The sequence below is a fragment of the Mustela putorius genome, unplaced genomic scaffold (genome assembly GCF_011764305.1).
Source record: "Mustela putorius furo isolate JIRA1106 unplaced genomic scaffold, ASM1176430v1.1 tig00000551_pilon_pilon_pilon, whole genome shotgun sequence".
Lineage (NCBI taxonomy): Eukaryota > Metazoa > Chordata > Mammalia > Carnivora > Mustelidae > Mustela > Mustela putorius.
In genome coordinates, this window is record NW_025421412.1 from 8,719,552 (window position 1) to 8,744,339 (window position 24,788).

General features: G+C 40.8%; 1 protein-coding gene across 7 annotated transcripts in view; it reads right to left on the reverse strand.

The window, feature by feature from the left end:
* Positions 1-3,563: 3,563 nt before the first annotated feature.
* ERCC5 (ERCC excision repair 5, endonuclease) overlaps positions 3,564-24,788 on the reverse strand; it is a 29,435-nt gene continuing 8,210 nt past the window's right edge. Inside the window, exons 6-17 of one of the 7 annotated variants that reach the window (XM_045081334.1) lie at positions 24,547-24,596; positions 23,636-23,729; positions 22,347-22,490; positions 20,639-20,846; positions 19,113-20,204; positions 16,155-16,396; positions 13,034-13,153; positions 12,652-12,865; positions 11,748-11,892; positions 7,574-7,774; positions 6,123-6,207; positions 3,564-4,257 (exon numbers count right to left, since the gene is read on the reverse strand). In XM_045081334.1, coding sequence (XP_044937269.1) covers positions 3,655-4,257; positions 6,123-6,207; positions 7,574-7,774; positions 11,748-11,892; positions 12,652-12,865; positions 13,034-13,153; positions 16,155-16,396; positions 19,113-20,204; positions 20,639-20,846; positions 22,347-22,490; positions 23,636-23,729; positions 24,547-24,596 — 3,198 coding nt within the window. In that variant the 3' untranslated portion in view covers positions 3,564-3,654. Of the gene's footprint in view, positions 4,258-6,122; positions 6,208-7,573; positions 7,775-11,747; positions 11,893-12,651; positions 12,866-13,033; positions 13,154-16,154; positions 16,397-19,112; positions 20,205-20,638; positions 20,847-22,346; positions 22,491-23,635; positions 24,642-24,788 lie in introns of all 7 variants that reach the window. The other 6 variants (XM_045081335.1, XM_045081336.1, XM_013053091.2 and 3 more) reach the window with 6 other exon arrangements.

Genomic DNA, 24,788 nt, shown 5'->3' on the forward strand with positions numbered 1-24,788 from the left:
ATTTTGGCTTTCTTGAAAACAAGAATAAAGAATCATTTAGTGAATAAAAGTTACCTGTCTTTTCGAAGGAGTTATTTAAAAGACCATGAAACCTCAGGGCTAGATTTCTTAAGAGGCAGAATCCCCAAATTGATCACTTAAACTGACAAGGCAATGATTATTTCAATTACACTGAACTGTTTGAAAAGTACATAGAGACTTCTGTCTCCACCTGTAAGTAGCTTACAGCACACCTCTACTTCTGAGAACAAGAAAAGCGTATTATACACACACACTAGAGGTCAGGAGAGAGCTGCCAAGGCAGCCAAGGATTCCATGTTTTTGCTGATTATACATTTTTAAAAAGAGGCTGAGGGTTGCTGGGGGTGAGGGGTATGGATAGGGTGGCTGGGTTATGGACATTGCGAAGGGTATGTGCTATGGTAAGTGCTGTGAAATGTGTAAGCCTGATGATCACAGACCTGTACCCCTGGGGCAAATAATACATTATACGTTAATTAAAAAAAAAAAATTTTTTTTAAAAGAGGCTGAGAAGCCAAAGGGAAGACAACAAGGAAGGATGCCAGCAGAACTTCAGGTGATCGCACAGAACTGGGAAGACAAAGAACAGGGTTTGGAGCTGGCAAGGCTGCCAGGAATTAGGAGCCCAAGATCCCAGGAAGCAGAGAGAAATAAACCCCACACTCAGCACCAACTCCTCACTCAAGACATTTACTCAATAAGATGTTAGGGCAAGAGGCTGATTTTCCAACGAAGAGTATCTGAAAGCAGAGCAAAGCTCACAGTAAGAAACACCCCAGCTGTCAGTTGGTACCCCTGAAAAACTACTTTTTTTAGTAAGGGGGAGAAACGGGAACATGAAGTCTTACAAAGACTGCCAGCCAGCCTGGAACCCACTTGGTTTCAGTCAGGCGATCTTCCCCTCCACTGCCTGGCAGAGTACCTTCTGGAATCCTCTGCAGAGGAAGAGCCAAAATAGCTACAATCTTTTATATACAATGTCCAGCATTCACTCCAAGTTTACTAACCACACAAAGAAACAAAACATAAACAAACCCACAGGTAACCAGATATTGGAATTGTTTAACACACACTTTAAAGTAACTGTGATGAAGATACTGAAAGAGTGGATGACAAGAATTACACCAAAGAACTCGAATCTATCAAAATTAGTCAAGAGAATAGAACTGAAAATACATGAAATAAAGAACCCAACAGATGTGTTTAACAGCAAAGGTAGAGAAAACTGAAGAAAGATTAGTAAGCTGAAAGATAATTTTATAGAAAAAGTGTATGATGGGCATCATCCTACATCATACCCATGAGTACCCAACTCTCTTTGAATAGTGATAAATTACTTTGCTGCTGATAGTTTTAAACAGGCAACCTATTTTATGGGTAAAATTGCACCCTGAATTACAGAAGAAGATTTGAGGGGGAAAAAAGAAAGACTTGGGTTCAGGTCACGCTTTCCTACTGGATGGGTGAATTTGGTTAAGTCAATTAGTATCTCCAAGCTGGTTTCTTCAATGGTAAAAAAGAATATGCCTTGGTCAGAGGGTTAAGAGAAAAAAAAGGACAAATATCAAAATGTTCTATAAATGCTATATTTATGGCACAAGTTTTGTATCCATTTTTCCTTTTCCTGGGTACATAGCCCAGGTAGAAATTACACTGCAGTGTATTCCTAGCATACTCTGAAGAATATGCTCGGTTCAGTCCAACAGGAGAAATGGTTTTTAACAAAGGACATTCTGCTTGCTAGGGCTTTGATTCTTTCCTCTCCCAGCAGGTTGAAATGCAGATACAGCAATGACCGAGACATTCAAGCAAGACAGCAGCCTAGGAGATGGCTGAACTCGGGACCCTGAATGACCTCATGGTGGACAGCTGCCTAACCAGCTCAGACTGGCCAACCTGTTGAGTAAGAGATAAATAACGATCCAGCTCATATAGACCATTGTATATGAACATCTCTTTGTTACAAGCAGCTTAGCCTTTACCCAACTAGTGTAGTGCAAAAGAAATGTAAACTGTCTATGAAAGGCAACACAATTCAATCTCAGCAAGAGTATTACTTACAAACATATATGCAGAAAACTCCCAATTATAAGTAGCTTTGAAAAATGAAAATAAGATGAAAAAGTTAATGTCTCTCTACTCCATCCCCCCAAGAAAAGTGTTCAAATACCTCCAGAGAGAAGCAACATTAAAAAAAGATCTGAGTTTATTTACATGGAAGTCATTGTCAACTCTAGAAGCAAGCTGCTAGAGAAGACTGGTACAAACAGAGGAGATATTTCCAATTAGGAAAGAATAAATAAAAAAGCAAAGAAAAGCGCAGCTAGAGACCAAGTATCTGAGAAGTTGGGCTGAAAAGTAAATATAAATGAAAGCCTAAAAAAAGGCATCCAGCAGTCAGTCCAAGGTTGTCTGAAAGGTATCTGCATTTAGTACTCGTCGGGGGAGAGGGGCGTACCGAAGATTTTCAATTATTTGGAGGTGGAGGGAAGTAAATCAGTAAAGATGGAAATACCGAAGATGTCAGAAAAGACACAGACGTGGGTAGACAGTCGCTCTGAAGGCCGAAGAACCCAAGCTCAAGGTAATTGGCAACGAGCTCCTCAGGCTGTCCGTGACTGTAAGCAATCAGAACTTTGGGAATTGCTGTTCTGAGAGTGGGAGCTGGAGGAAGAATAAACTAACCCAGGCTAGGCCACTCAGAACGAATGTCTCCGTTAACAAGAACCAACCCCTGGAAGCCGCTCCTGACAGTGGCCGGCCTACACTGGTTCAACCATGAGCCCCCCACAGCCATTTACAGAAGTCAGCTCATGACAACTAAAGCATTTTATTTTTTTTTTTAAGATTTTATTTATTTATTTGACAGAGAGAGATGACAAGCAGGCAGTGAGGCAGGCAGAGAGAGAGGAGGAAGCAGGCTCCCTGCTGAGCAGAGAGCCCGATTTGGGGCTCGATCCCAGGACCCTGGGATCATGACCTGAGCGGAAGACAGTGGCTTAACCCACTGAGCCATCCAGGCGTCCCAACTAAAGCATTTTAAAAGACAAACATAACGGTACAGAGGTTCTGGGTTTGGTTAATGCTCACAGGGGAAATCACGCACCCCATCTAGGTTTCCTAATTATCTTGCTAGACCCACAGCAAACATACTCTTCAAGGTCTGTTGCGGCAGTGAGCTTCCCTCCTGCTGTCCTTTTAAGTGGACCCTGAGGAAAAATGGGAAGTAGCAGGGGGCAGGACTTCATTTAGGTGTGAGAAACAGCCACTCTTACTGAATAAGAAATTCGGATATATCCCTTCTCATCTGAATCGGAAAGTCAGAGGGAATGCTGATTGACAGTGACTACTGATGAACAGAAATCCTTTTTTCTTTTTGTTAATGCAGAAAGCATCAGACGTTGTACGATAACAGAAACACCAGCAAAGACTAAATACAAGGAAATAGTCAATGACACATAAAACACTAAAGAAGTGTAACACGTGGGAAAATAAATGTCAAATTTTGCATCCATAGTTTAAAAAAACACACAATACAAAAATCGGGCAAATGCTTTTAATTGTATTATTTCCTCACAACAAATTCATTACGAGATGTTAGGTTGCACCCGATGATGGGAGAATACATGATTTTTAAATTAATTGGCTTTTCCCCTTTCTTCCTCTTGTACCTCTCCGCTTCCCCTTTCTCCTCCCAAACACAGATCTGGCGGTCACCAGCACTGGTGCGACTCTCCCTCCGTCATCATCACTAGAGCTGCTGCTGCTGCTGCCTTCTAGGTCCCTGGCAGGAGCAGGGGTCGCTGTGCTCTGCAGACCCGGGCGGCTAGCAGGTACCTCGGGGGCCGCTCTCTCCTGTGGCACGTTCACTGAAGACACACACTCACAGTCCTCCCCCGAAGAGGTCCCAGATGACGGCGAGAGGCACGCCCCCCCCAAAAATCCGCCACATTTACTCTCTTGCTTAGAATCTGAAAGCCTCTTTCTTTTCAGGCTTGATGACTCTTTCCATTTATTTGCTATGCTTCTCTTCTGGGTTTTTCCTTTTGCCTTATCAGGGAACTCAAAATCGTTCTCCATGGCAACAGACACTGCTTCTATTTCGCTGGCTGCGGCTTCTCTCTCTTTTCTCAGCATACATGTCACAGCTCTGTTAAGTCTCTGGCTCCTAATACCCTTAGCATCTTGTCTCTCCTGTTGAGCTAATCTAAAGAAAGAATCAATTCGGAGCTGCGTCTAAAAAAAATGAAATGAAATAATTAAAAAAAAAAAAAGTCAGGCCAGTTAGTCAACTTTCTGAAGCAAATCAAAGAGCACTCCACCTTGAGTCACTAGCTTTGGATAACTCTTTCAGAGAATGTTCATTCCCCATCTCTCAAAAGCCAGATCTCTCCCCCAGGATTTACTGAGAATAAATTTTATTTTCTAGACCAGACTTGAAACCCTGCATCCACATCTCCAATAAGAACCCCCTTCCCAGGCACTCAGAGAGTCAGTCAGGTATTTTTCAGTAGACAAATGTGCCATCTTCTTTTGGAGCAGCACAATTTCATGGGGTCTGTTTCTAAATTCCACTCTTCCCTTCTCTTAAAAACACGGTCATCACATGGTACATTGAGAAGGCAAACGCACTGCATGCTGGGACATGGTCATGCCCTTTGTTTAGCAAATCCACTTTAAGCAAGATGTTATTAAAATAATAGTTATATGTGAAGAAAGTTTTATGCCTAATGTTCATCACAGCATTATGTATGAAAACCTGAAAATCAAGGGTCCACGTAAGTGAACTGAACCCATAAGTGAAATCTCTTTGATGCAATGTAATCTGGTCATTTGAAATTATGAAAACCATGCAATATAAAGAAAAAAAAGTCTTAATGTTAATAAGTACGAGAGGGGAGTTAGATCAAATTGTATTTATGTATGATAACAAATATATGTGCAAAGGAGGGGGGAAATAAAAGAAAATAAAGCTAAATGTTAATATCTGTCTCAGAAAAAGTAAATAATGGATCATCTTAATTCACTTTTTTCACTTCCTAATTTTGGGGAAATAAATTTATATTAACTTCTTTAATGTAAAGGAAGAAACATATTACAAAAAAACTTATCTGAAATTAAGGAGTAATCAGTCACGAAGCCAATAGGCTTTCCTTGGCTATTTGTATACAATGGCTACATTATAGAAAGTCATCAAATAAGCAAAGGAGACTTGTTCAGAGAGGCCATCCACCTCAGTTTTATTTTTTTCTAAATTAACAAAACCTAACCATAATAGGTTTAAATATATGTAATTCATAGGATATGGTCTGATTTCTACTAAGTGGTTTACCTGTACATACATTTTGGAGTTTGTTCCTGGGGTAGGAACATACTCATAGATAAAGCAAGACACAATTACCTACACCCACCTCACAGGACAGAGCCATACAAAGGCCTCATCTCTCCTCAAAAATCTCTCCTCAGGGCACCTGGGTGGCTCAGTGGGTTAAATCTCTGCCTTCAGCTCAGGTCAAGATCCCAGGGTCCTGAGATCGAACCCTGCATCAGGCTCTCTGCTCAGCAGGGAGCCTGCTTCCCTTCCTCTCTCTGCCTGCCTCTCTGGCTAATTGTGATCTCTGTCTGTCAAACAAATAAATAAAATCTTAAAAAAAAAATCTCTCCTGCCAATGTGCCATAGTGATGATGATTCATTTATAGAATGAAGGCACATTTGCACTTGAAGAGAATTTAATGATCAGGATTTGCTTTGGACTGGACACTTCCTGAAATTTTTTTAAAGGAAAATAGCTCTGAAAAACTAAAATAGTCAACCATAAACATCTCAGTATGCAATCCATTACTAGCCTATTTTTTTTTCAAAGTCAGAATAAACACTCACAGATCCTGAAGTTCAACCCTAAGAGTGAAATTGAAAAATGGAGACAAAGTGCCATTTCCCCTTCTTCTGTTTTCCTCTGTTCTCTTATCTAAAAGTGTTAATAACTTTAAAATGTATGTTATAGGCTCTAAAATAAAAGAGTAAAGGATCTTTCATAGCTGCCACTAGCAGTCCTTCTATGTTCGCTCCTCACCCTGAACTTAGGAAAAGAGCTGATTACCTGCTGGGCGTTCAGTTGCTTTAATACTGGAAACAGAGACTCATCTGTCTTCGTCCTGTTCCACCCAAAATAACGCTGACAAAATATGCAGGCAGTTAAGGCTTCTACATGTTTTTAAAGATATTTAAACAAGTGATAAATAAAAAGGTGCAAAAAACTCACCCATAATTCCATTCCCTGTATCTCTAAAGATTTTCATATTTATAAAGAATAAAGTGGTAAGAGAACAGAATGACAAAACAAATTACTGCAACATAATCCTGTGGCAGTGTCTCCTGTTCAATGTCCTCTAAGATGAGACATATCCAACTCTCATTCTAAGATATCAAAGACTCATTACTCTGAGAAAAGGTTAACCTAGAATAAAAACAAGTTTCAGATATCATACATACTTCAAGAGAAAACTGTACTAGGACTAATACTATTGCAAACATTTAAGTATCTATCGAAATGATGATTTAAATATGCATGAAGGAACATATAAACAATAGTAAGGAATAAAACTAATCATGTCTTCTATCCTTTCAGAATGAGTAATAATTAGTGGTTGTATCTATGCATGCTTATCAATACCTAGTTCAAATAAAGATCCTCTCCACTCTGAAGAGATTATTCATAATAGCTAAAACATGGAAGCAACCCAAGTATCTACCAACAGATGAATGGATAAGCAAAATGGGGCATATCCACACAATTGAATATTATTCAGCCTTAAAAAGGAAGGACAGGGATGCCTGGGTGGCTCAGTTGGTTAAGCAGCTGCCTTCGGCTCAGGTCATGATCCCAGCATCCTGGGATCGAGTCCCGCATCGGGCTCCTTGCTCGGCAGGGAGCCTGCTTCTCCCTCTGCCTCTGCCTGCCATTCCGTCTGCCTGTACTCGCTCTCTCTCCCTCTCTCTCTGACAAATAAATAAATAAAATCTTAAAAAAAAAAAAAAAGGAAGGACATTCTGACATGTGCTACAGCTTGGATGAGCCTTGAGGACACTGTGCTCAGCGAAATAAACCTGACACAAAAGGACCAATACAGAACGATTCTACTGAAATGAGGTACTCAAGTCTTCAAAACCCTGGAGACAGAAAGTAGACTTGTGGTTGCCAAGGGCTGAGGGGAGGGGAGGGGGAGTTGCTGTCAAGGGGTCTAGAGCTTCAGTTCTTTTCACATGAAAAGAATGTGGAGGGATGTATTGACTGGTGATTGTTGCCCAACAATACGCAAATATTTAATGCCACTGAATGGTACACTTAAAATGTTAAAATGACAAATTTTGTTATGTGTAATTTACCACAAAAAAAAAAAACAAAAACAAAAAAAAACCCTAAGGAGAGGAAAAAAGGAGCATCTTAAACAAAGTTATTAAGAAAAAACCGATCTAAGTGTTCCCTATGATTCAAACAAAGCACATTATTTGGCTCAGTGCTCCTTTATGCTTTAAGGAGTAAAAGGATACTCTCTAATTTTGTCCAGATCCGGCTTCCCCCACAGAAATGCCCCCCTGGACTCATCCACCACAGGTTTGAGGTAAGCGTCTGCAACAGCCGGGTTGGGAAAGCCAGGTGTGAGCTGCAGCTTGCGCAGTTTTTTTTTCACTTTGGTGTCATAGGGGTTAGGTCTTATCTTCTTATTTTTTTGAGCTTCGTGCCACCACTCTCTGTAAGGCAAAGGAGATGAGACTTCAGGACATTATGGCAGATGTGCTGCAGATAAATGGCCATTCTTGGAAGGTGTAAACTGAAGCCCCAGAACAAATCCCACGATCCACAGAGTAACCACGGCAGACACTGACTTCCTCCGCGCCTGGCTCCGGGTCAGCTGTCATACACCCCGCTCATCACCCGAGCTCAGTCCTACCACCGGCCTCACCCCACAGGGAAAGAAACCCACCCCAAGCACAAGTCACCATCTGCTCAAGATTTCACAGCTGGCACTGGCGTGCTCAGACCCTGAGAATCGCCCGCACAGCCCACACTTCTCTGCGGCTCTTTTCACACCAGGAAAATGAGGTCAAAGATCTGTATCATTACCTCAAATCAACTACAATAATAGACCCAAGAATATTTAATAATATGTAAAAATACCAAGAACATCATGTCATATCTTAAAAATGCAGAACATGATTCTACAGAAAGTAAAATCTCAATTTTGGAGAAGACGCATATATGTAAAGAAAGAAAAACAGGCAAAGCAATTTAAAATAATAAAAGCAACGACAACTATTATTTTACTGTGTTAGGCAATGTTCTAAGCAAGAATACAACTGTGCATTTTCTTCTTTATATTTTATTACTTTTTCAGTTTTTCCATCGTGAGCAGAAATTACTATGGCAAATTAAAGACAGCCGCACATTCTGAGCTCCTCCCCCCATCCGGAAGTGGGGCCCACGTCCCCTCCCTTGAGCCGGGTGGGCTCTGGGATGGAGGAAGGGAAGCTGTGCCTGGTCTTCAAGCCTGCGGTTTCCACATCCAGAACCTCGGAGTATCTGCCTCGGAAGCAGCTGACATGCTGGGACGACGCTCCAGCTGGGGAGGGGGTCCAGATGGAGGGGGCCCGAGGCCCCGCCCACAGTTCTGGCTGAGCTCGGGGCTGACGTCAGCGCCCCCGGCCAGACACGTGGTCCCTCACCAGCGCATCCTCTAGCCCAGCTCAGCGGCCCCCGACAAACACGGAGCCTGACGAGACGTGCCCACGCAGCCTCGCCAAACTGCAGATTCACAGGCAAAACCAATGACTGCTGGAAGCCACTGAGGTTTAAAGTATCTTATAATGCGGCAAGAGATAACCAGAAAAATTAATACAATAGGAAGAATGAAGAGCATAAAGTTAAAAACAAAGAAAACCCTCACTAATCAATGCATTCATGAAACGCTAAAAAGAACAAAACTCTCTCGTTGCTCTGCTTCACATACTGGGGGGTATCGGACACAGACTCGGAGGCGCTCGGTCTCCCCTCGCCGATGCAGGAGCGCCACCTAGCATTGGAAAAGACTAACTGCAGTCTTCACGCAGCATCCAAAGGCCAACAGGAACTCCGATCTACCTTCCGTCAGTTCTACAATACCGTCTCCAGGAGTGCACTAAGAGAACAGCTAGCATGCTCACCTACTCTCTTTTGAATTTCCATCTTCGCGACAAGCAAGCGGGCCTATCAGCGAGGACGACCAGCACAACATGCCCAGTGTTCATGGCACTGAGAGAGTCTCCGCCTCCACAAAGCAGGAGGGCCGGGCACTGCCATAAAGATGAAAGATGGCATCTGCCCATCAGCTGAGCTGTGGGGGACACGACAGGGAGTGGGAGCGACTGTGCTAGGACTGAAGGAGCTGTGCCCTGGCCAAGTCAGTGGGGTGACTGTGTTCTCTGTCCCAGTTCCTTCAGGGTTATCTGAGCATTTGGGCCCAGTGTTTTCCGATCTCATTTCCCCCAGGAGAACCCAAAATGTTCTACGAAATCTCCCCTAATTTAAACGTCGGCAGTCAATTCACAATGAAGGCTCCACAGACGAGCCAGCGCACTGTGCAGGCCTGACCAAACACAGCTGGGCTGAATTCAGCAGGCAGGTCCAGCGCAGCTCCACCTAAAAGGGGGGTGACGAGCCAGAGTCTAGCTAGGGGAAAGGAAAAGCAGAAAAGAAAGCAAGGAAACAGCCTCCGTGTCACTGCTCTTCCACCTCCTCCCACTCTCTAACTGTGCATCTGTCTTCGCGTTCCGGGCCCTGCACGGCTCCGGCCGCTCGCTCTGCCGGCCGCCAGCTGGACAGCCAGAGCAGAAACGGCTAAAATGTAAACCACTCAACTAACAACAAATGAGCAACAACTGTTGAGAGCAAAGAAATATGGCATAAGTAGGCATTCACTCTACCAGAAATGCACATTTTCAACAAACAAGAAAATTTAGGATATCAAATTGAAAATCTAAATACCATTTATCCTAAAACAATAATCAGATAAGAACCCAAAGATACGTCTCTGAAGACACTCAAATCGTGTTTGTTCAGACTTAAAAAACAGAAATAACAATAGGCATATGACTAATTAATCATGATACATCAAAAGACTACTATGGAGTCATTCAAAACTGTTACTCATCTCTACACTGTCCGTAGTATGCCTTGTTCTATCACCACATGAGTTACCGGTAACATAAAAAGCATATGGCTTCATCCCATTCTTAAAAAAAGAAACAATACACACTTGCATGAGTAAAGACGTATACATATATATGGTTAACATAAGCGTATACTATGCATAGAAAAGTCTAAAATTATATAAACCAAAATGTTAACTGTAACCATCTTTTTAATTCATATTTCATAATTTTTCTATTATTATTTATACAATAAAGTTATCTGTAGTTTTTCAAGTTATTTAAATACCATGACCTATGAGCTACCCAATAACTTACTGCCACTGTATTATTTCATCAATAATATGAAAATTATGAGGAGAGAGATAAAGAAAACATAAAATAAATACATTGGTATGTGTGCTACAGCTGGAGAAGAGCAAACATTAAGACCACTTCTGCATTTAAGTTTTATTTGTAGTAACTGATTCTTATACCAGAACATCTGAGAATTTTTCAGACACAACTGGAGATACAACTGGAAAGAACTTCAAAGAATCATTAAATCAGCTCCTACCAACTAGTATCTCATGACAAGCTGGTGGTTAAAAAGTGCCATCACAACCTTGTGAGTAGCCTAAAAACCACTGAACTGTGAAATATATGGTAGGTGACTTACATTCCAATTTTTTAAAATGCCATGGAGGACCAACCTTAAGACAGAACTCCTTCCATAGACATCCTCGTGACTACCACTGTCCCAGAACCTTCCTAACTGAAGTGCACCCCAAGGGCAGCAGAATGGTGGGTTCGGGTGGGATGCACCAGCACTAAACACATCAAAGTACACGCAGCAACAAAGGGACAGCAGGGCATAGGTAAAGTTCTTAACATTCTATTTCCATGCCCCTTCTGGCCCCTCTTTCAGCTCCTCAACACATAGAAGTACAGGGATGTGTTTGCTTCTCTAGCTCCCCCAAGTGTGAAGCTCCTTGAGAATGCAGCCTACGGCTTAGTCAACTTTCCTCCCCCAGCCTAGCAGGGCGTCTGACACACAGCAGTTACTCACTCGATCTCTGAATGAATGAAATGAGATTTCCATTTGCCTGTGAAATCCTACAGACAAGTCTATGTACCCTTGAACTAGGATAAGCCTAGTGCCTCAGATTGTCTCCGATTTCACTGAAGTCTAGAAAAGGGAAAACAAATTTGGTAACCCTATCAATTCTGGTGATTTGTGACAGTTCATGAGGCAAGTAATAGTTCTGTTTTAAACTGGGTATTTTTTTTTTAAGATTTATTTATTTATTAGAAAGAGAGAGAGAGCAATAGAGTGTGCCTGCCTGTTCCAGGGAGAGGAGCAGAGGGAGAAGAGAATTCCAAGCAGACCCCCATGCTGAGCACTAAGCACGACGCCCAATGTGGACTTGATCCCACAACCCCATGACCATGACCTGAGCCAAAACCAAAAGTAAGACACTTAACTGACTGTGCCACCCAGGCACCCTAAATTGGGTATTTACATAAACACCTGAGTTAAAGAAATGAAGAAAGAACTTACGAGAATTTTAGCAGAGGTTCCAGGCCAGGTCCAGGGAATTCATTGAGAATTTCCATGGCTGTAACACAACCTACAGTTGGTATTCCTTCTGTATAATCACTTCCAAGCAAATAGGCCAAATTTATTAATTTGTTTCGGTCTAATCCTAGAAAAGTAAAAACATTTTATATTTTTTAAATTTTTATTAGAACACACCAAGCAAAATTCTGCCTCTGGGCCTTTACACTCTCCAGGCCCTTTGTCTGACATGCTCATCCCTAAGGATGTACAACACTCATTACCTCTTCTCCTTGGGCCCTAGCCCAAAAACAACCTATTAGTGAAGACTCTCCTGACCACAGCTCCATATACAACAGCACACACCCATCCTGTGACTGCAGGTCACCCTCTCCTGTTTCCCAGCTTTTTTTTCTACATGGATTATGTTTATTATTTCCTTTTCCTACTAGACTTGTATTCTCCCATTTCCCCACTGCCAAGAACGAGAACTGGCATACAGGAATCACACAATATGTATTTGTTAGATGAATGGGAAAAAAAAGAATCACTGCCAGAAACACCACCACGGGGCCATGGAGCTCGTGACTCCAGCAGGACTGACTCCGCCTGCCTCATCTCTCCACCACCTTTGGTTTACTCCAGAGATCTAGGATAACTGGTCAAAGTCTAAGCAGGTCAGGTAATTAATTCTTCAGGAAATCCCTACATATTTCTAGGGTTTTAATTTCTTAATTCTAATTTAAAAATCCTACTCCTCTCTAGAAACAAAAGATCACTTACATGAAAATGGTAGAGACCTACCATTTCCCAATTAATACATCAATGAGTTCCTTGGAAAGGAAAAAATTCATAATACAAATTCTAAAGGTAAATCTCATAAAGTAATCATACTCTGAAGTCTTACCCAGTTGGTTGTGAAAGTCCACATACTGGTAATACTCTACAAACTTGTTTTTATTAAAAAAGTTTTTATAGACATGCCGTGCTCCAAACAGCCAAATATCACTATCATCAGTGATTGTTCCAGAAGTCTGATCGGTCAGATCCAGGATGGCGCACTGTGCCTCTGCTTCCATGGGAGCTTCGATGTAGGGAATGCCAAACAGGCGAAGAAGTTCCTGGAGAGTCAGAGACATGCTGTGACCCCCGTGAAATGCGGGAAATGGGCCTTGACCAGAAATGGGAGCAGTGTTGCACACATTTCACTGAAGACATGCCGTTGGGGAATCAGATTAAGTAAAACCAGCAGTGGGAATTGCAAAAGGAGGCCTGGCGGGTACACCTACCTGGCTTTCCAGGAACATCTGCCCTGTCACAGTAGCAGCAATCCGTTCTTGCTGCTGTTTTTGTGCTTCCAGCGAATTCTGCTGTGTTAACAGGCTGCTTTCCAGAGTTTCCAGCTCCTCCTGCAAAATAAATTTCATCATTATATTAATGATCCAGTTGAACTCATTTGTTACAAAAAGCCTACATTTAGTCTGACTCAATTACCAAATAAGCGTTCCTCCTTATGAAATTTCCCACTTGGATTTCTGAGCAAGTCTGTAATATCTTCAAAGCTCCCTCACAAAATCACCCATGTTTTAGTTTAAACAAATTGAATTTAAGAAAACACTGAGTGAGGGACACCTGAGTGGCTCAGTCCATTAAGCATCATCTGCCTTCAGGTTAGGTCATGATCCCAGAGTCCTGGGGACTGGGCTCCCTGGGAGCCTGCTTCTCCCTCTGCCAGCTGCTCCCCCTGCGTATGCTTTCTCTTACTCACTCTCACTCAAATAAATAAAATCTTTAAAACACACACACACACACACACACAAAAAGAGTGAGATACCACTTCCCACCCACTAGAGCGACTAGAATCAAAAGGACAGATACAAATAAGCGTTGATGAGAATGTGAAAAATCGGAACCCTTATATACTATTCGTGGAAATAGTGCAGCCACTTTGGAAAACAGTCTGACAGGGACTCAAAAGGTTAAACACAGCTACCTGTAACCCAGTAATTCTATTCCTAGGTGTATACCAAAGAGAAATGAAGATATATTCCATCCCACAAAAACTTGTACATAGATGTTAATAGCAACATTATTCATAATAGTCAGAAAGTATAAACAACCCAAATGTCCATCAAATGATGACTGAATCAAATATGGTACCTATCCATACAATGGAATACTATTTGGCAATAAAAAGAAATAAAGGACTAACACATGCTACAACATGGATGGACTTGAAAACATTCTGCTAAGTGAAAGGAGCCAGAAAAAAGGCCACAGGTTGTATTATCCCATTTATATGAAATGTCCAGAAAAGACAAATCCATAGAAACAGAAAGAAGATGAGTCGTCAAAGAGGTGGAGAAGAAGGTACAGGGAGTGACTGCTAATGGGTTCCGGGCTTCTTTTTCAGGTGATGGAAATGTTCTAAGATTGCAATAGTTGTAGGACTCTATGAATTACACTAAAAGCTATCAATTGTAAAAAATAAAACATCAGGGGCGCCTGGGTGGCTCAGTGGTTAAGCCGCTGCCTTCGGCTCAGGTCATGATCTCGGGGTCCTCGGATCGAGTCCCGCATCGGGCTCTCTGCTCAGCAGGGAGCCTGCTTCCTCCTCTCTCTCTCTCTGCCTGCCTCTCTGCCTACTTGTGATTTCTCTCTGTCAAATAAATAAATAAAATCTTTAAAAAAAAAAAAAAAATAAAATAAAATAAAATAAAATAAAACATCAATTTCTATAGTCTTAAAAATATTAAATACTTGGGGATAAATCTGACAAAGGATGTATAAGATTTGTATAGTGAAAACTGCAAAATACTGAAAAAATTTTAAAAGGTCTGAATAAATCAGGCCATATCCTGTGTTCAAGGATCAGAAGATAGAGTGTTGCTAAGATTTAATTCTCCCCAAATCGATTTGTATCTTCAGTACAATCTCATCAAAACCTTGGGCATTTTTCATCCAAATTGAGAAACTAATTCTGAAATTCATATGGAAATGCAGAGGATTTATAAAAGTGAAACAACTTGGAGAAAAACAAAGTTGGAAGATTCATACTCCTATTGTCTTGTTTCAAGAGTTAACGTAAAACCACAACATGTAATGTGTTTTTTTTTAAAGATTTTATTTATTTATTTGACAGAGAGAGATCACGAGTAGGCAGAGAGTGAGGAGGAAGCAGACTCCCTGCTGAGCAGAGAACCCGATGCGGGACTCAATCCCAGGACCCTGAGATCATGACCTGAGCCGAAGGCAGCAGCTTAACCCACTGAGCCACCCAGGCGCCCCTGTAATGTGTTTTGAGTTGATTTTGGTGTATCATACACAACACCAAAGTTGCCTTTTTTCCTAGCACCGCTGTAAAGACTCTCCTTCCTCCATCCAACTGCCTTTCTAGCATTGTTGAAAATTTGTTCTCCATATACACATGGATCCATTTTTGTACTTTTATTATGTTCTATTGATCTATTTGTCTATCTTTATGCCAAGAGCAAACTGTCTTGATCACTGTTGTTTGCTTCCGCTGCAGGACTCTTGTTTTGTTCTCATGATCTATGTATCCATCCTTTAGTCAATATCATACTTTCCTAATTATTGTTATATTTATAGTAAATCTCGATATCAGGTATTATAAGTTCTCTAAATTTTTTCTTTTTCAAATTTGTTTTGACTACTCTAGCTTCCTTACTTTTCCATGTAAATTTTAGAATCAGCTTGTTAATATCTATCATTGGTTTTTTTATTGGAATTCCATGAATCTATGGATCAGTGTGGGGAGAACTGATATCTTAATAATATTATATCTTCCCACCCAAAACCACATCTATTTAGGTCCTCCCTGATTTCTAGCATCAGTGTTTTGTAGTTCTGAAATACAAATCTTTCACATACGTTGTAAGCCCTACATATAAGTATTTTATGCTTTAAGGTGGTATTGTATGTGGCTCTTTCTGTGGATTGAATTGAGTTCCCCAAAAATTTCTATGTTAAAACCCTAACCCCAAATGTGATTGCATCTGGAGATGGTGTCTTTAGGAAGTAATTAAGGTTAAATGAGGTCATAAGGGTGGAGCCCTAATCTAATAGGACTATAGCCTTATGAAAGAAAGATACCTCCTTCCTTTCCATCCTACCCTCTCCCCCTCTCCCCCCATCCCCGCCCCTCTCCCCAGCACCTGAGGACAGCAGGAGGGCAGCCATCTGCAAGCCAGAAAGCTCTCACCAGGAATCAAATTAGCCTGCACCTTGATCATAGACTTCCCAATCCCCATAATGATGAAAAAATAGCTAAGAAAAAGAAAAGCGTGCAAAAAGCTAATAAATGTTCAACCAGTAACTCCTTAAAGCTCAAAAGCTATTTAACTTGGCTCTTTTTTAGCAGTAGGTTAAGACTTGATCTCTTATTATTACCAAATTAATATCTTTCCATTCATTGAGTGAACTGTCTGTATCTTTTTCAGCTTCTTCGCATGGCTCGGAATCACATCTTCCAGAACTGAGTCTTAGGAGGCCCTCAGAGTCACCAGTGGCTTCTTCCTTCTTAGTTCCTATCAGTTCTTCTTCATCTTGTCTGGAGGGAGATTTAGAAGCTTCATGTAATTCAGCTTGAAGTTCTTCATTACTAATTATACTCTGTACTTCGATGAAACTTCCTGTACCAAAATAACAAGGTCACTTTGTTTATAAATGAAACATTAAAATTATCCCAAAATCATTGAGAGCATTCCAAAGTATCCTGAAAAATGTTTTACCCCCAAAAGATCTGAATTTACTAGAAAACATGTAAGGGTAAAACATTACTATTAAATAAATTTAATAGAAATGCCTATAACTTCAAATTAAGACTTTTCCATCAAACTGGCACTACCTTTAAAGTTAGGAAACAAGCTTTCAAAGATTTGCATAAAAGCTTTATACAAATACAATAAATTAACTAATATTGTTTTGGAGTTCAAAAAGGAGAATTATCAGAGGATGTAAACAGTCATGTAGGTTGTTATATGTTCTCATGCTATTTCACTATGAACATAGCAAAGAATAAAGCAGTGAATTAGTGTAAAGGATCCGAATAAGTACTCGGGAGAAATAGCTCTTCTTTTCCACCTTCTTTCCCTCCTCTCCTGTGTCTTGTCTTTTCTTTTAAAAAAAAAAATAATAAATAATTGATTCCCTTCTTTTGCTTCAGGTGGAGGAGCATGAATTTCAGGATGCAATCATGATGGACAGAGTGGGCTCGAGATCTGAGTGGGACTGGGGCCAAGGAGATAGCCAGGACCAAGGAGAACACCAATGGGATCAGGAGATGGTTACAAATTAAGAAAGAATAAGTAATAAGTCGATATATTAGGACAATGGTAGTAAGGCTTCTCAGTGTTAGGAAGGAAAATTGTAACAAAAGTGGAGGCTAAAAGGAAATCTGTGATGTCGGATTGGAATCAGTATCAGTACGAACTCAATAAATTTTTATATATGAAACATTTATACATAAATATATATTTGTAGAGAAGTAAATACAGGTGGGTGTGTGCACATGTTTGTGGGTATATACATAAATATACTTCCTGGCTCTGTCCCTGAGAGGGCCTGAAGCAACGACACCCCAGTACCAGTGAGCACACTCAGGGTCCAGATCTTGGTTTCTAAACATCATGCTCTATTCCAGGGAACTAGAGCTGGATCCAGGGACAGGGCAGGGTAGGGCAAGAATAAAATAAATCTGGAACATCTTGACCAGAAAGTAAAGAAATACTCAACATATAAGGGGGAATTGTCAAGTCCCAGAAGCCAGCCTGAAGAGGGGCCCCCACTGGCCAAAGCCAGGGAAATTCCAACCATAAAGTACAAAAGCACCATAAATCACTAAATAAAATATGAATTCTTAAATCCACATGATATAAAAAAGTAGTAAACAGGGAAGAGGGGAAGAACTTCCTTAGAAGAGGATACAAACTGAAAAATATATAAGGAATAATAGAACTAGAAAACTGCCATTTGGCAACCATCATAGTGATCATTTATTTAGGTAAAAATCATCAATGAATGCTAAAATAAGTGGACAAAGGTTTGCTCAGGAACAACATATTTACACAGCCTTTCCATAAAATACTAATTACAAAGAGGAAAAGGTAACTTTAGAATGGAGAAACTCAGCAGACATCAGGAAAAAAGTTAGCTTGTGTGTGTGTACAAGCAATTCTTGTTATTCACAGCAGTGTGTTCTATAAAGTCACTGTGAACAATGAATCCACATATACATCCTTGTTCATAGAATAAATATATTCATAATCATAAATCCTACAAACAACCCATCCTGGTAAATTCTAACTTCTTTATCTTATAAAGGAACAAATGAGATTCAGGAGTGTTAAAGAGACTTGCCTGAGGCTGCCCACCAACAGGTGACAGAATTGGGATTCAAACCCCATCCAAATAACCTAAGCCAGAGTTTCTTGATCTAGTCCACACTGCTCTCTCCCATATTCACCTTCTGGTCACCTCTGTGGGATAGCTAAAACACAAGGCAGACACCTTGCTCAGCCTTAGCTGGGAGCAGTACTGGCAATTCAAACTTCTAGCCACTTTACACAGGTCCAAGAATGACCACAAAGATCCTACTTCTGAGTATTGATTCTGGGGTTATAAATAAATTTCAATAAGTAGGCAATTTCACAAATAAGAATAATCTGAATAATGAGAATCTGAATAATTCTCTGAATTGACTATATAGAAGTCTGTATAGTGGGGTGCCTGGGTGGCTCAGTGGGTTAAAGCCTCTGCCTTCGGCTCAGGACATGATCCCAGAGTCCTGGGATCAAGCCCCACATCAGAATCCCTGCTCTGCGGGGAACCTGTTTCCTCCTCTCTCTCTCTCTCTCTCTCTCTGCCTGCCCCTCTGCCTACTTATGATCTCTGTCTGCCAAATAAATAAATAAAATCTTTAAAAAGAAAAAAAAAGGGTCTATATAGATATAAATACACAGTAAACATGTACATGTACATAAATATGTATAAAGAGCTATGATAAAGAAAACGTGGTAAAATGCTAGCCATTGAAGTACTGGGTGAAGGAACCAGAATGTTCTATAATATTCTTTCAACTTTATTAAATTTGTAATTATTTCAAAACAAAAAGTTAAAAAAACCAGAAGACTCATTTTTACCTTTTCCAACTGATACTTCCCCCTTTTAAAAAAAAAAACAACAACAAAGAACCAGCTATGTGTCCTTGGGAGAGTCATTTCACCTTTCTGGGCTCCTAGTTCACCGTTTGAACAAAAAGGGAACTAGACTACACTGCAGGATCTCCATTCCTGGAGATATGAAACTCTACAGGAAGTTCTGTATCTCTGGAAGAGCACAAGCACCTACCATCAGATTCACTTTCTTCAGAGTCTATTTCCATTGGCTCCATGGACTTTGGAACTGAAATTAAGTCCTGGTCTACAGAGTCCATTCTCTCATGTTCTTGGATGGTTTTCAGGAAATTTTCATGCTCTTTAGAAGTAAAGGATACTGCATTTTCCAAGTTACTTACTGCCTCTGAAGGGATACTTTGTGTACTACTCGTTTCTTGCAAACTGACAGTGTCAATGATTTCAGAAACGTGATTTTTTTCACCTTCTGTTTCATCATCAGTTGAAAGAACAGAGGAATCATATTTGCTGCCTGATGGACAAAGGTCCGGTTGTAGCTCAGGCTCTTTGGTGTATGTTTCATTCCTTGATACAGAACTTGAACTCATCGAAGGTACTGGTGTCAGTTCTCTCCCACTCTGGAGCCCAGGTGCATCGCCGTGCATCACCACTGTGCTTTCTGAAGGAATAGGGTCTTCTCTCCCCTTAACTGGAGATTCACAGCTTTTCTGAAAGGCTTCACTCACCACACGAATAAGTGACATTTCTTCTTTTGGAACACTAGATTCACTGCCTGGACAGAAGATGGGATGGGACAAACGAGCTGAGTCTGCCAGCCTCCTGCAGGTGTCAGGGCTGGTTTCATGAGCAGAGTTCACATGGGTCAGATGGGGTCCTGCTGGCAACAGCATTCCTTCTCCACCTCCTTCTTGAAGGCCTTCAACAGCTTCTTCGTGGCAACTGTTCCCAAGCAGTGTTTTCACTGCTGACCCTCCTATCTGCACGTCATTTCCAGCATGTGCTTCCATGTCTTCATCATCGTCAAGAACCTTCTGAATAGCTAAGAGAGTAAGCGGGGACACAGGTGCATTCTTCGCATCAGACTGCTTTTGATTCTCACTCTCCGGCTCCTCTTCCGAGCTGCTTCCCAGCATGGCAGCCTGCATAGCCAGGGAAGTTCTTGGAGAAGGAGGGGTAGCGGCAGGCTCCTTCTCTGGCTTCAGTGCCTCACATGGAGATGACTTCGTGTCAGACAACCAGCTGCGCATTTTGCTGGAAGAAGGAAGAGACTCTGAACCCACCTCTGCAACTTTCTTAGCTTGAATACCTTAAGAAAAATTAAAACATTTCTCATTATGTAGTTTTACAGTGAGACAACATACTTCTAGTGAGATGAATAAAAGAACACTGGTTCTCATGCAGGAAGTTATAAATTTTCCTTTAAATGGCACTAAGAGTTAATTTGTTATTTAATTTTAAAGTAGGTTTGTACATGAGCACTGAGTAATGTACAGAATTGTTGAATCATTATATTGTAAACTTGAAACTAATATATAACACTATATGTTAATTATACTGGGAGTAAATAAATAAATTTTAAATAAATAAGAAAAACAAAGAGGGTTGGTACAACAGCAGGTAACCCATTAATAGCTATATAGAGAGCTTTATTATTACATGAGTAGGGTGGTAGCTCCTAGAATTCAGAGACACAACCTATTTTTGGTTTTTAACCATTAGGTAAGTGATGGTACTAAATACCTCTTATTAAGATGTAATGTGAGGTATCTTCAGAGACTACTCTCCTGGACTCTACCTCCTTCAGAAAGCCCCCTTCTTCTTCATATTGCCTTTGGATTTGTCCTGACTGTTGCTGATTCATTTCCTTTTGGACATTTTCTATGTGCTGGTTTAGGTAGTTTTTTTTAAGCAAGCCTTTGAGCTGATATTGTGAAAAGTCATTAGACTCCTAAAATGAAATAAATGAAATTATTTTTTTGTATTAAATACAGATAATATTCCCACACAGATAACATTCCCAAAGGATGAAGGAACAAAGAGCAACTTATTTTTTTTCCACTGGAGACATTTTCGTATTATAACAGTAAAATCTGAAACTAGGAAAAAACTGTAGCTGCCTTATTAAAAAATAACCTTTAAAACAAAAAGACTTGGGCAAAAGAAATCATGGATAATGTTTGTGACTTAATCATTTACTCAAAAAACATTTATTAGGCAGTAATGCATACCGGCACTGTGACATTTTGATTGTAGCTTAATAAACAGACAACCTTCTGGAATGCAATATGCAAGTAAAGTGGGGCGCCTAGTGGTCCAGCCGGTTGAGTGTCCAGTTCTTCGTTTCAGCTCCGGTCATGATTTCATGGGTTGTGAAATCTAGACAAGCCCTCGGGGCAGGAAGTCTGCTGGAGGATTCTCTCCCTCTGCCCCTTCCCCCTGCTCATACTCTCCCACACGCACTCTCTAATAAATAAATACATCTTAAGAAAAATATATCCAATAGAAAGGAAAACAAAGCTCATTCACCTGCTAAAAGTAGTAGTAATTAATGGTATAGCATGATCAGGAGACAAGGCCTGACCCCAACTCTGCACACCATCTGCTCCAAGTTTCTGTGGCTGTAGAGCCAATAGCAGATGCTCCAAGTTGAAGAATTTACCACTCAATCCCCTATGGCCACTGTCTCGAAAGAGGAAGAGAGAAGGTGATGGTCCAACTGCATTTCTAGGTCTGCACCCAAAACAAAGAGACACCTAGAATTTTAAGTTAGATTAGACTCTATATTACTATTAGTAATCTTCAGACAAGGTATATTATGGGTTAAAAAAAAAAACTTTCATGAACTAACCTAAGAATTGAACCCCTAAGCATCCACTGAGCACTTACTATGTGAAAGATACTGAACTAGGTGCTGAAAATACAGAAGTGAGAAAAACAGGCACATCTGCATGCTAAGAACCATAGACATTACAGGGTGTTATGAGAACACAGAGCAGTTTTTTTTATTATAGTGTTTTTTTATTTTTTAAGACTTATTTATTTTGGAAAGAGAGAGAGAACACACACGCAAGGGAAGAATGAGAGGGAGAGAAAGAATCTCAAGCAGACTCCACGCTAAGCATGGAGCCTGAAGCAGGGGCTCAATCCCATGACCCCGAGATCATGACCGGAGCTGAAATCAAGAGTCAGAACCTTAACTGAATGAACCACCCAGGCATTCCAAGACCTGGTCTCAAGTGAAAGTCGAAAGACTTCTTTGAAGAAACGTGTAAGGTCAAACTTACAAATATATGATGCCTCTCAGGATCTCTGAGACACAAACGACGTTTAATCAAAACAGAGACCATGTAAGTAATACTTATCGATTTCCTTTTTTCTAATAAAAAATTTTGCTAAAGCTCTAAGCATGAGCACATTCTAAGCATTAATGTGCTGATGTATGTTTCACCTCTGGCATTGCTTCAAATAAGGTTCGTCTTCGCTTGGTAAATTCCTTCATGTCAGTCAAGATTTCGTGCTTTATTTCAAGAGGCAGGCTGCTGAAGTCTTCAGACTCAATATCTATGGCATGAGGATTATGAAAGAACTCTTCCTGCAAAGAGTAAAAACGTAACCATGAAATTTACATTGTGTACACTTACTCTATTTACCCTGATATTTACTACTGATGTAAGTTTATGGAATTTATGATCGTTCTACAAAATCTACAACAGACTAAACCCAGTTGCACATAATCTGCAACAAGTATCAGTGAACAGGCAGATTAGGGAAGAAAGCCATCCATCCACTGGCTCACTCAAAAGAAAAAACACCTATCAGACACCCCAAACGTGCCAGGCACTATTCTAGATGCTAGGATATCGTGCCAGATCAAGTCCCTACTCTCAGGGGTAGAGTAAGACATAGAATAACCAAATAAATAAACAAATGAACAAGAAAATAAAGCAGGTTAATCTGATAAGAATAAAAAATGACGGTGAGCAGAGACTTGAAAGACACCAGCGAGACTGATCACGACATCCCAGGCTGCAGGAACAGCAAGTACCAGAGCCCTACGGTAGGGATGAGCCTTAGGAATTTGAAAAATATCTGTAATTCTCATAATGAGTTTTGTTTTGCTCTTAACCTATAATCAAAAGTGAAGACAAGTGAGAAATTCACAGGCATGAAAAAGGATAAACTGGGGTGCCTGGGTGGCTCAGTGGGTTAAAGCCTCTTGTCTTCGGCTCAGGTCGTGACCCCACGGTCCTGGGATCAAGCCCACATTGGGTTCTCTGCTCAGCGGGGAGCCTGCTTCCCCCTCTCTCTCTGCCTGCCTCTCTGCCTCCTTGTGATCTCTGTCTGTCAAATAAAATCTTAAAAAAAAAAAAAAAACAGAAAAAGGAAAAACCTTTTCTAAATTTTGACTAATTACTGAAAGTACTTTAAAACTCTTCATTAGTAATACAATTTCCTTTCCCGTAGGTAGGTATGTTGTATGTATATGGGCAAACCAGCCAGCACTTAGGACACTCATGCTCAGAACACCCCACGCTTTCACTATACGAAGGGAACACCTTAATGCTCCATCAGCCCTCTGAGGAAGGCATCATTATGATTTTTGTTTCACAAAAAAAGGAGGTAGGGATGGGAAATAAAGCTTAGAGAAATTAATTTGTCTAAGATCACATGGCTAGTGCACAGGAGAGTCCGTACTTAAAGGCAGGGCTTTCTGACCAAAATGTTCAGAGTCTTTACCATGTTCACAGTCTTTACCATGATTGCTGTCATTTTCTGAATTAATAATGCAGAACCTCTACAAGTTGAAGGATCTTGAGGTTGTAGCTCAAGTCTTTCTCCAGATGCACCAAATTAGGAACATAAAAAAACCAGTTAACTTGGGAATCAAAGAATATTATCCACTATTAAAAAACTTGAAAAAAAAACTCTAAAAACTTGTATATGATAGTACCACCTCAATTTGTACAAATGTCATTCATTAAAATATGTGTGGGGGTTGTTTTAGGACCGCAGGTTCTCTGACCCCTCTTTCCACCTAATCCCCTCCCCTTAATTAAGGGCTGGGCTCACTGACCAGCTTCTCACAGACAGAATGCGTAGGAAGGGGGGCTGTGCTACATCCAAAGCTGGCCGGAAAAGACTACAGGGTCCCGCTGGGCACCTGCTCTCGGGATGCCTGTCCATGGAACACAATACCATGCCCTGAGGGAGCCCAAGACACACGGAAAAGCCACAAGCAGGTGTTCTGACAACCAGTGCCAACCACCAGACGTGGGAGTAAGGAAGCCTTGGAGGGGACTCCAGCCCCAGCTACAACCGGCCTGCATTTACAAGGGAGCCGCGCAGGGACGACTGCCTCACTGAGCCCAACAATCCCCAGAACAGTGAGAGGATGATAACAACCATTTCCATGCCACCACGTGACACAGCAATGGGTAACTGGAACAGAAGCACAGACATACGTTTACATACATATGCATACATGTACTCCTGACATGCATACATGTACTAAAATACACACGTGGATATTCAACCATAAGGGGTGGGGGGAGAATGGGCTAATGCAGACGAAAATGTTACTTGAAGTTATTTATAGGTGGTACGTTTTCTGAATTTTTATAGAAGTACATATTACTATTTATACTTACTTATTGTTTGTTTCGTTGGTTGGTTGTAAAAGATGGCTTGTTCTGGATGTCTAGACACACACAAATGCAAATGCCATACACATGTGGATGGGTCCCTGGGTATTCGTACAGATATACACATGCACACACATACACACACAGCACAATAAAGAAGGAAAGAAGGTGTGTGTCTGTATTTTACCAGGAACTTTATACCACATTTATTCATTTTCATGTTGTTCATTTCAAATAACAATATACTC